The sequence below is a fragment of the Arvicola amphibius genome, chromosome 10 (assembly GCF_903992535.2).
Source record: "Arvicola amphibius chromosome 10, mArvAmp1.2, whole genome shotgun sequence".
Lineage (NCBI taxonomy): Eukaryota > Metazoa > Chordata > Mammalia > Rodentia > Cricetidae > Arvicola > Arvicola amphibius.
In genome coordinates, this window is record NC_052056.1 from 4,495,223 (window position 1) to 4,507,451 (window position 12,229).

A 12,229-nucleotide genomic window follows, 5' to 3' on the forward strand; every position below is an offset into this window, starting at 1 on the left:
TACCACACAGGTGGTACTGGGAGTCGAAGACGAGTCCTCTGGAACAGCTCTTACTGCTGAACAATCTTCAGTTCCAGGTTCTCCAATGCCCTCTCCTACCAGGCACACAAGTGGTGCACAAAAACATACATGCAGGCAAAACACCCATACTTAAAAACAAATAAAGATGAAATGAATGATATCAACAGATGGATTTATTTTCTCATATGAACCCTAAGTTTGTGGACAGTCACCTCTAAAGTATGCAGTGCTCGTACTTACTGTATGTCTTCGACTGGCAAACTGAGAGGGTGTTCTGCGTGCTTCTTCACTTTCATCTCATTCCAGTAATCATTCAGCTTCTCTCCTAAGGCTAGTATTGTAAGCCTTAAAAAATAAATAACAACATTAATTCAGGAAAAAATAAAACATCAGTTCTAGACCTGTTTTTTTTTTAGATTTATTTATTTTGTATAGTATTCTGCCTGCATGTATGCCTGCATGCCAGAAGAGGACACCAGATCTCATTATAGATATAGTGGTTGCTGGGAATTAAACTCAGGACCTCTGGAAAAGCAGCCAGTGCTTTAACCTCTGAGCCATCGCTCCAGCCCTCAAGATCAATTAAGTAAATATAAAAATAACCAACAATGATTATAAGAATATTGAGAGTAGAAATAAAAACTCCAATTGTATGACTAATAAATCAGGCTGACCTTGAACTCACAAAGATCTGTGCACCCCCAGGACCCAGGCTTGATTCTCAGCACCCACATGGTGGCTCATAACCATCCATACTCTACTTCCAGAGAAGCTAAGCCGTCTTCTGGCTTCCACAGGCACTGGACACACAAGTGGTACATAAATTTAGATGCAGACAAAACACCCACACACAAAAATAAAATCAACATACAAACAAGCCAAAAAACCAAAACAACAAAAAGTTCACAAATGGGCACTGAACTTAATGAAGTGCACTTCTCTGTGGATATGAAGACACCTGATTTTTTTTTTTTTTTTTTTTTTTTTTTTGGTTTTTTCGAGACAGGGTTTCTCTGCGGCTTTGGAGCCTGTCCTGGATCTAGCTCTTGTAGATCAGGCTGGTCTCGAACTCACAGAGATCCACCTGCCTCTGCCTCCCGAGTGCTGGGATTAAAGGCGTGCGCCACCACCGCCCGGCTTATTTTTGTTTTTTTTTTCAATCAACATGATCAAGATGCTGGGTTTTCAATATTGAAACTACCTGTCCAGCTACCGCTATGACACAGAAGGTAAAGGTGTTTGCCACCAATCCTAATGGCCCTCAAGGTGTATGGTGGTAGATAACTGATTCCTTGAACTTAATCAGACTTTCTTGTGAACACAGATGCTTGAAATAAATAAATGTAAAACAAACTTAATCCATAATCTCTCAGAATATAGTCCCTTTTGCTGGGCGGTGGTGGCGCACGCCTTTAATCCCAGCACTCGGGAGGCAGAGGCAGGCAGATCTCTGAGATCGAGGCCAGCCTGGTCTACAAGAGCTAGTTCCAGGACAGGCTCTAGAAACTACAGGGAAACCCTGTCTCGAAAAACCAAAAAAAAAAAAAAAAAAAAAAAGAATCCTGGTAGAATATAGTCCCTTTGGCTTTACTAGCATTTGCTGCTATTTTCAACCAACAATAAGATACCCACAACCGCCCTTGCACAATGTGCCTAGGTTTATTATCAATGCATATACACTTTCATAATACCTTCCAAAGACTTTGTGAGACTGATAGCACATATTCCTTAAATGTTTTAATTTAATAAAGTTTTCTAAGTCTGTGAAAATGAGTCCTGCTATCCTCTTAACGTTTTTATTTGCTGGACCCAGGGGGTCTTTTTTTTTAAAAATATTTTATGGCTTATTTAACTTTTATTTTATGTGCATTAGTGTGAAGGTGTCAGATCCCCTGCAACTGGATCTTCAGACAGTTCTGAGCTGCCATGTGGGTGCTGGGAATTGAACCTGCGTCCTCTGGAAGAACAGTCAGTGCTCTTAACCACTGAGCCATCTCTCCAGCTCCCCCTCATGGGGTCTTTTTTGGAGAGACCCTCATTCTTAAATTTTTATTAATTTACTTTCTGTATATGTCTGTATGTGTGGTTGTGTGTGACTGTGTATATATGTCATGATACCCTTTAGAGGTCAGAAAGCTTGAAGGAGTTGGTCCTCTCCAGCTACCATGTGGATCACAGAAACCAAACTCACACCAGTAGGCATGGTAGCAAGTGCTTTTCCCAGCCAACTCCCCCTCAGGGCCTCATTCTTTAAGCTACCTTTACACTGATACTTGATTCTGCTTTAGTGTTATGTATGTTTACATACTATCTCAAATGACAGACTGTTGTCTGGAGTGTCCACTGTCAGTGTTATTTTTTAGCTCCAAATCTAGTCCAAGACAGTACTCTGCTCCTCTCTCCCTCTCCCTCTCTCCTTCCCTCCCTCCCTCCCACCCCTCTCTCTATCATCTTGGTCTTCCCTGTTTCAGGAACTTGAACCAGAACTTCTTGTCTGAAGGAGTGCTCCCAGAGAAGCCCCAGCTGGGTCCCGCTTGGCTGAGAGCAATACAAACTACAGAGGCCCAGCTCAAGCGGAATCAGAAGGAAACTATACTACAACTTACAACTGGGCTAGAGACCATTCTTTTAATATTTTGACCAATAATCTGGGTGATTTTTACCCTTGTTGTAAGAATATGCCTGAGGCTAAACTGAAAAGCTTCAGACTAATTTTGTTGGCAGGGGAGATTTCAAGACATCCTAAAACAGGTGGGGTGGTGCACGCCTTTAATCCCAGCACTTGGGAGGCAGATCTCACAATGAGTTCTGTTCTTAAAAACAAACAAACAAAAAACCTAAATGATAGCCTAATAGATGTCTGGGTGGAAGCGTCACCCTAGCCCCAGACATCCTTATACCCAAAGAGTCTGGGATGTTTGGGTAGACAGTTCCATCCCAAGCCCCCTCCTCTAGGAGTTGCCTTAGCCCAGACTCCACCTGAGAAAGCCCACCAAACAGTGAACCTTCCCGAGGAGAGACTCAGACCACTCCCACAGGGTATTTAAACTGCCACCCAGAGAACAAATGTGGTTTTCCAGTCTTCCTTCAGAGTGTCTCCTCTCTGAGGGTCTGGAAGGCCACCCAGGAATGTGGGCATTCATTAAGCCTGAGCTTTTTTAAAATTCAGTTTGATTTGGTATGATTTGTATTATTACATTGGCAGAGAAGTTTATTGGGCCGTAATAGGTATAAGGATGTCAGGGACTAGGGTGACACTTCCAACCAAACAATATTGACATGGTTATTAGTGACCATTTTGTGTGTTTGAGACAGGTTTTTCTGGATCTCTCTGGCTGTCTTAGAAATCACTATGTAGCCCAGAGTGGCCAGAACTCACAGAAATCTGCCTGCCTCTGTCTCCCCAGTGCTGGGACTGTAGATGTGTGCTACCATGCCCAGTTTAGCCATTATTCTTATGCAGATATGACCCAGCTATACTTTCAACTTGTTAAAAAAAAAAAAAAGGCCTAAGAATTTTAGGAACTGTCTATTCCTAAAAAGAAGCAACAAAGGGAAATGTATGCAAATAAATTTCAAGGAGGAATCAGGCTCCATCCCAAGCCTGCAGCGGAGGCAACATGGGGCAAAAGGAGTTGTTGAAACTTCTCCCTCAGCTAAGGAAAGCTGCTGAGGCCAGCTGTGTTGCAGGAAGTCCCTGTATGGAGGTCCCATGACGTTAGAAGTGCAGCTATAGGACGTCTGCCTTGGAGAACTGCATACAGGGTGTGGAACCAACTCAAGAGAAAGAAGTGTGTTGCAGTCAATAAAGTCTCTAATTCCAGTATAGGCAAGAGGATCTCTGTGAGTTTGAGGACAGCATGGTCTACATAGCAAGGTCCAGGACAGCAGTGACTCCAGAGAGAAACTTTGTCTCAAAAATAAACAAACAAAAGAAACAAAACAGAAAAAAAATAGCTGAAAGAGAAAAGCTATCTAAACTTTTCAAATTCAGAAATAAAGCTATAGAATTTGGAGTTTGCCATGAAAGGTTTCAGTCTTGTTTGGGTTCAGTATTTATTTCTTTTCTGGGCCCTTACTCCCTGCTTTTGGAATGATAATGTATATTCTGTGGAAGAACACAATTTGCTTTTTCTTTTTCTTTTTTTTTAAAAATTATTTATTTATTTATTATGGATACAATATTCTGTTTGCATATATGCCTGCAGGCTAGAAGAGGACACCAGACCTCATTACAGATGGCTGTGAGCCACCATATGGTTGCTGGGAATCGAACTCGGGTCCTTTGGAAGAGCACGCAATGCTCTTCACCGCTGAGCCATCTCTCCCAGCCCACAATTTGCTTTTTCTTATTTTCCAGAGGTTTTTAAAAGACTGCCTTGAGTCTTAGCAGAGAGTTTGAATTCTGTACTGTGTTGAGACTGTGAAAGACTATAGAGATTTTTAAATCGGACTGAATGGATTTTACATTATAGCTATGGCCCTACCTGGGCCACAGAGTGGACTGTAGTGGACTGAGTAAGAATGGCCCTTGTAAGCTCATTTGTTTGAATACTTGGTTCCAGCGTAACTATTTGGGAAGGATCAGAAAATGTGGCCTTGGAGAAGATGTGTCACTGGTAGGTGAGCTTCGAGACCTCAAAAGCTCCCACCATTCCCAGTTAGCTTTCTTCTCTGTCTTGTGCTGTGGACAAGAGGGAAGCTCTCAGCCCCTCAGTTAGCGCTCTAACCACGCTTATGCTCCACCAGGCTCTCATCGTGACGTCCATGGGTTTAACCTTTATCTACAAGCCCCAAATTAAATGCTTTCTTTCCTTAAGTTGCCTTGGCTTCGTTGTCTTATAATTAACAAAACAAAACCCCAGAAAAACTGTACAGGGCTGGAGAGATGGTTCAGAGGGTAAAAGAGCTTACTGCTCTTGAGGATAGATGGCCAGAGGTCGGTTCCCACCACCAAAATGAGATGGCTTACAACCTCCTGACACCTGCACTCACATGTGCACAGATCCACATAGACATATAAATACATACATACTTAAGAAAATAAAAGGGAGAAGCCCTACACTACAGAACTTGACTGTGAGTGACTTACGTAGAAAAGGGAACTTACAACTGACATCTTCTCTTCGGTCTCAAAATTTGTCAGCTAACCCGCCATGAGCAAATACACAATTCTGGTTCTCAATGTGATACATGATCCCAGAAGTCACAGAAAAGAGGGCAACCCTGCCTGCTTGGTATTAGCATATCCACCTGTGATTGCAACAGTTGGGAGGTGCAGGAAGGACTGTCAGAAGTTCAAGGCAGCCTGACTACATAGGTAGTTCAGAGCCTACATAAGTCTACCCCATCTGAAATATGTCCTCTGGTTAAAGGGATAGAAGGGTGAATATTCCAGCCATCTCAGTAACACATTTCCTCAGAACATTAGCAAATAAATGGGTAACATACCTGTACTCATTAGTGTAGTCAAAATCTTGCTTATTATGAGTTGGCTTAAGGAAATTACATTCTATAATTCCAACCACTCCAACACCCATGTTGTTTGCCTGAAATATAATGAACAGCATTTCAGACATAACACACGATGTTCACTATACCCTTCAACAAAGATTTAGATCATTAACTACTTTCTTATACTTTATATGACTCCCCTGAAATTTCTTGGTAAGTGCTTGGTGTTTTTGTAGGTTAATTCCTAGACATAGCAGAGCTTTCTTCCACACCCATTCCTGGCAAGCATCCATTAGATGAGAATTATGTGCAAACTGACACAAGGGAAAGGATCACATCTAACTGTGATGCATGCTGTTTTCCCAAGTACAGTCCTGTGCACAGACCTGCACACCGACAACCTGCAGCTCCGCATCCTACACCCCTAAAGCAATCTACAACGGACGCTTCAGCTTGTGGTTCACGTCTTCTCACCTGGCACAAACAGCAGTCTAAACAGACCATACTACATGCTGTGCAGAAATAGAATACTTGCTACCAGGAACTTAGGACTAAGATGAAGCTGGGTGGTGGTGCACATGCCTTTAATCCCAGCCCTTGGGAGGCAGAGACAGGTGACTCTCTATGAGTCTGAGCCCAGTCTGGTCTACAAAGTGAGTTCCAGACTCCAAAGCTACACAGAGAAACTCTGTCTCAAAAAACAAACAAACAAGAAATAAAGAGAGAGAGAAAGAGAACCAAAATACTTGTGGGAAAGAGAGAAAAACACACCCCAGTCTAAACTGTTAACATGTGCTCACACCAGCAGCCTGTACTAAAGCTGGAAGGGTACACAGATTACAAGGCCCATGTACAAGGGTGACATGCTAATTCCCTAAGAGCTCTATATTTAAATCAAACAACAAACCTTAACAGGATCATTTATGCTTCATAATTAATCACTAAATACCTAGAAAATGCATAAGACCCTAACATACAGAACAAACTACATTGGTGGGTTCTGACAAACTACCCAAAATAAATACAACAAAGAAAGTTACTTAAAGGGCAGTAATTCCAGGGCCAGAAACTGGCTCAAGGAAACAGGCCCCTGCTACCAAGCTTTACCTGTGGCTTCAAGAGGGAGGAGGGCAGTTCTACCTACCAGCTACTACTTTTGGGCTGGTTCCAAAAGCACTAATAAAAACAGCCAAGTTAAAATAACTAACAAACAGCAATTAAATTTATGCCTTTGGGCTGGAGAGATGGCTTAGTGGTTAAGAGCACTGGCTGCTCTCCCAGAGGTCCTGAGTTCAATTCCCAGCACTCACATGGTGGCTCACAACCATATATAGTGGGATCTAATGCCCTCTTCTGGCATAAAGGTGTACATGCAGATAGAGCACTCATATATAAATAATTATTTTAAAATATATTCCATTAACAATCATACAGTCAAGAGACCTGCATCCATGGAAGGGTGTCCCGCTAGCACGGTTTGAGAGCAGCCTGAGTTATATAGTGACATGGAAGTCAACAGCATTTCCCTCCAAAGAACTCAGCACAGAAATGCACTTCTGTGTCTGAGAACCACACTTTCTATTAATTCTTGGGCAACTACTTCCTGGTCCCATTTCCAAATTTATAAGGTAAAATAATTCTCTGTCTCCTCTTGTAGGAGTAGGGAGTATTAAATGAACAATAACTGTAGCAAATGCCAGGCTGATATGCTCTTAAAAGGGCATAAAAGTATGCCCAGCCAGATGTGGTATACGCACCTTTAATCCCAGGACTTGGGAGGCAGAGGCCAGGGGATCTTTAAGTTCAAGGCCAAACTGGACTACACAATGAGTTCCAGGATAGCCATGGGTACATTAGAGAGACCCTGTCTCAAAAAGCAAACACCGCTTCCCACCTCAAAAAAAAAAAAAAAAAAAAAAAAAAGACTGACAGCTAAAAAGTCATGAACAAAAATACATTGATCTTTTGCTAAAAACGTTTCCTTTCTAAATATAAACCTTACCTTTAACTGGCATCCCACTTTTTCATAAGCTTTGATGAGTCTATTTTTGTGATACATCATGATTCCATAGTGCTCTTTATTTCTGCAGTTGAATCCAAAGTAATTCTCACTGTTCTAGTCTTAAAAACATTAAGGAAAAGTCTGAACATAACAGTTCATCCCTCCCCAATGACTCTCTGTGTGACATGAGGGCCTGCTTGTTGGGGTTTCTGTCCTCCCACCAGTCCCACAGCCGTCTGACCCCAAAGAAAATCACACAGAGGTCTATATTAATTATAAACTGATGAGCCCATTAGCTCAGGCTTCTTATTAACTCTTGTTATTAAAGAGGGGGAAGTGGCATGGGACAATTCTGTATTCTGTCAGCATTTATTTAGAATATGATATAGATAAGAACAATGGGTTAATATAAGTTACAATATACAGTTACAGCTGTGGGACCTGGTGGGGGGACAGAAACCCCAACAAGCAGACCCTCCTGTTACAAATGGTGTCGACGTGTGAATGACTATATCCACATAAAGCCTGACAGAGCTTAAGAAGTAATTCTAGACAGAAAAAAATAGAGTAAAGCATGGCTTCCTGGTAGCAACAATTTCTCGGATCTGCTCTGCTTGCTAGAGGCAAGCGCTCTCATTTGAGAGAGGCTTCCTGACTCAGCTTTAGCTGCAAAACCCTGCAGCTCTTTAAGAGGTCCTGTCACAAAACAGTTAAATGGTATTGATAAAAGCTGACCACATGCTTTTTGATTTTCAGTGATAGCAGGAAAAAAAGCTACTTTGTTTAAAAATGCTGGCTTTCTGTCCTGCCAGTGCAAAATCTGACTCTTTCAGGCAGGAGGTCCAGGCTACAGAGAGAGCATCCGAGTGTTGTTTGTGGACACACTGTTGTAGCTTGCTTGATGGCAAGGACCTTGAAATGCCAGAGTTGTGGCAATAAACATGGCAATGGCCGGTACCTCTACCATGAGGCTGGAATATCATAAAGCTAAGGAATGGGTTGGATCCAGCCATCAAAGCCACGACTTTAATCCTCTCCATATTGCTTAGCAAATTAAAGACTCTTATGGTCAGAAAAAAAGAGAGATATATAGTACAGAGAGTCAAAGATGAAGTAACCTCTAAATGGTTTACAGTGTGTTAAAAATATATGTAGGCTAAAGGTTAAAGTCCTTAAAATAAAAAAGAAAGAAAGTAGTTGGGTACACACCTTTAGAGAGATCTCTGAGAGTTCAAGGTGTGGTGGCACATGCCTTTAATCCCAAAGCTTGGGAGGCAGAGGCTGACAGACCTCTGTGAATTCAAGGTGTGGTGGTGTACACCTTTAATCCCAGCACTTGGGAGGCAGAGGCAGGTGGATCTCTGTGAGTTTAAAGACAGCCTGGTCTACAGAGGGAGCTCCAGGACAGCCAAAGATATACAGTGAATCTGTCTAAAAAAGCCAAAAAAAAAAAAAAAAGAAAAAGAAATAGAGGTTAAAATAAAGCCACGTAAAGAAAAATACACAGAGAATCTGGATACTGTATGCTATTATGCTCTCTTTGAATTGTTTGAATGCTGAGGAAGGAGCAACAGCTGCTAAAAGGTATTTGTTTATAAATGCTGCTAAATTAATCCAAGATAGGTAGTTTTGAAAATACCTTGATTTCAAAATTGAAGTCAAAAGGTATGTTACTTTGGAGAAGAGATTTTGCTTTTGTTTCCACAGGAAATGAGAGGCTGGTGATTCATTCTGAATTAAGAAAAATCAAGTTTGATCAAGGAAGACCACCTGAGAAATCTCCACTAGAAACAGATGGCCCAGATGTCTGAGTTCTACATCCAGAACAGATTCAAGACTGCTGCCTGAGATGATCAAGACTCACAGGATACTCCAGTCAGGACTTGATCATAATTCGAAATTTTCTTTAGGTTCCCATAAGATTATCAGTGCCCCCAACCAGCAGGAAGTAGCCTGGAATACTATGCCCACATTCTCCCCAAAATTGACTATGGATATTTTCCTTTGTTTAAAAAAAAAGGGGGGGGGGATAGTGGTGTGTGACAATTCTGTATTCTGTCAATTATGTTTTAAATAAACGCTGATTGGCCAGTAGTCAGACAGGAAGTATAGACGGGACAACCAGACAGGAAGTAGAAGCAGGTCAAAGAGAACAGGAGAATTCTGGGAAGAAGGAAGCCCATTTCTCCAGAGTCCTACCCAAACCACGGAAGAAGCAAGATGTGACCTATCCTGCCGAAAAAGGTACCAAGCCATGTGGCTAACATATACTAGAATAATGGGCTAATATAAGTTATAATATGAGTTAATAAGAAGCCTGAGCTAATAGGCCAATCAGTTTGTAACTCATATAGACTTCTGTGTGATTCTTTGGCACCTAACGACTGTGGGAACCGGGCAGGACAGAAACCCCAACAAGCAGGCCCTCATGTACATCTCTGTATTATGAATTACTGGCTAGATAGGTCTTCTTCTATAGGACGCAGGTCTGACTTGCAGCTTCTACATGGCAGCTCACAATGATCTCAGTCCTAGGAGATCGCACACCCTACTGGCCTGGCCTCCTTGGGTACCAGGCACCCACACAGTACAGATACACATGCAGACAAAACACTCATACATATAAAATAAAACACATACAAATCTATTAAAAATAAGTTAAGTCCCGAAGTACACACAGAAAGCAAATCTGGAGATTAGAATTCCTATGGGGAGGGCTGGTGGGCTGGATCAGCGGGGTAAAATGCTGGCCAGTAGACTTGACAAGCTGACTTTAATTTCTAGGACTTCCTGCTAGTTCTCCCCTGATCTACACGTACCCACTAGGTAACAGAAATGAAATGCAAGTTTTAAAGATGTTACAAGGATAGAAAGGGTAAGGACAAACGACATTGAATATGCTTCACTGTGTTCAAACAGCATGATAAAGAAAGGATTACTAGGAATTTAGGCCGGTACACATCCCGTTCAATGTAGGCAAGACTCTTGGAAACTAGCTGTGTCTTCACTTTTTGTCCACGTAGGATGATCTGCATTCTTGGCTTCAAATATAAAATACTGCAATAAGCCTGGAAAGGAACATAGCAAAAACTGTCCTTTCTAAAGCATTATTCACAGATTTATTCAATATTACTGAGATATGCTTTTAAAAAGAAAGTGCTCCTTTGTTAATAAATACCTTAATTCCTCGATAAAGTAATACAGAGTACAGAGTGGGGGTATAGTTCAGTGTAAAGGTGTGCACTTCAATATATGAGGCCCTGGTTCAAACTCAAGTATCAAACAATAACAACAACACAAAACTAAATTAGTTATTCTGACTTAAGAGAAAGTTTTTGAGACAGAGTCTTAAAATAGCACCTAGAATTCAACATATAGCTGAAGATGGCTTTGACACTGTCCTTCTGCTTTCTACCTCCGGAGGAGCACTGCAGGAGTGACCACCACACCTGTAAACTCCAGGATGCAGAGCCCAAGCAGGAGGCTCTCCACTTTGAGGCTACATAGTGAGATCTTATCTCTAAAACTCGGATGTCAGAACACAGTCCAGGAATGGAGCTGTGTGAGACTTCTGCATGCTTGTGAGAACACTCCAAGAAAACAAGTCTTGTGACCCCAGTCCCTCAAACACAGAACTGTTCTTGGAATGAGCTTCTGCACCTCCTCCCAGGTGTAGGAATAGCGAGAGTTTACTGGGTTTTTTACTCATTATTGATTGCTGCTATTATTCAATTAAGTGTTTAGCCAGCCTTTATATGCCTCTACGAAACGTGTTTTTGCCATGTGCAGCTTGTCCTTGCGGCTGTTATACAGCTTTGAACTCACGAGAATTTTTTGTTAGTTTGGTTTCCAAGACAGGTTTCTCTGTGTAGCACGGCTGTCCTGAAACTTGCTCTGTAGATCATGCTGGCCTCAAAACTCAGATATCCACCTTTCTCTGCCTCCTGAATGCTGGGATTAAAGGCCTGTTACCCTCAAAACTATAAATCATCTGAGGCTCTGAATAAAGTTGGCTTATTGCAATGAGACTCTATAGTCTCCCTTCTGCCAGGCCCCACCACTTCTAGAGCAGTGACATCATGGCACGGAGACCAGTGAACAGTGTGCTGCTGATCCACAAGATACCGACACGTCCTGAATCAAAGTGTCAAGTACCATGTATGATATAGCATCTAAAAATTTTTTTGTTGTTTTTTCAGATAGGGTTTTCTCTTTGTCACCTTGGCTGTCCTGGAACTTATTCTGTAGACAAGGCAGCCTTGCACTCACAGAGATCCAACTACCTTTGCCTCCCAAGTGCTAGGATTAAAAGTGTGCATCACCACGCCTGACTTAATTTAAAATCTTTAGAAAATGTACACAGAAACCTGCAGAAAGAGGGTCTAAACTTCAAGTGGCAAAGGGAAGGCCAGAATGAGGAAAACAAAGCTGTTGGCTTATGCCAGCAAGTTTGTTAAGCAGCACAGGTTCCATGTGCTGTTTATCAAGTTTACCAAGCAGCACAGCGTCCATTTGCTGTTGCAGAAAAAGGGAGAGTCAGCAACCAAGTTAATCATGGACTGACTATGTTGCAAAGGACACTGGATATTTAAGTGTGTCACAGACCAGCATACCATGGCTCCGGGACTGAGAGCCACAGTCCCTTGGGGGAAAAGTTTAGGTTCCCACAAAACCTGTACCTCCCTAGAGGCCATGTCCCCAGTCCTAGATCACACCTGTCAAGTCTGCCTTGGACAAGGCCACAGTATGCCC

General features: G+C 42.0%; 1 protein-coding gene across 1 annotated transcript in view; it reads right to left on the minus strand.

The window, feature by feature from the left end:
- Positions 1-12,229, minus strand: part of Morc3 (MORC family CW-type zinc finger 3) — a 47,708-nt gene that overhangs the window by 13,477 nt on the left and 22,002 nt on the right. The window contains 5 exon segments of the mRNA XM_038345195.2: positions 262-366; positions 5,473-5,570; positions 7,478-7,578; positions 7,581-7,596; positions 10,417-10,545. Of these exon segments, the coding sequence (XP_038201123.1) occupies positions 262-366; positions 5,473-5,570; positions 7,478-7,578; positions 7,581-7,596; positions 10,417-10,545 (449 nt within the window).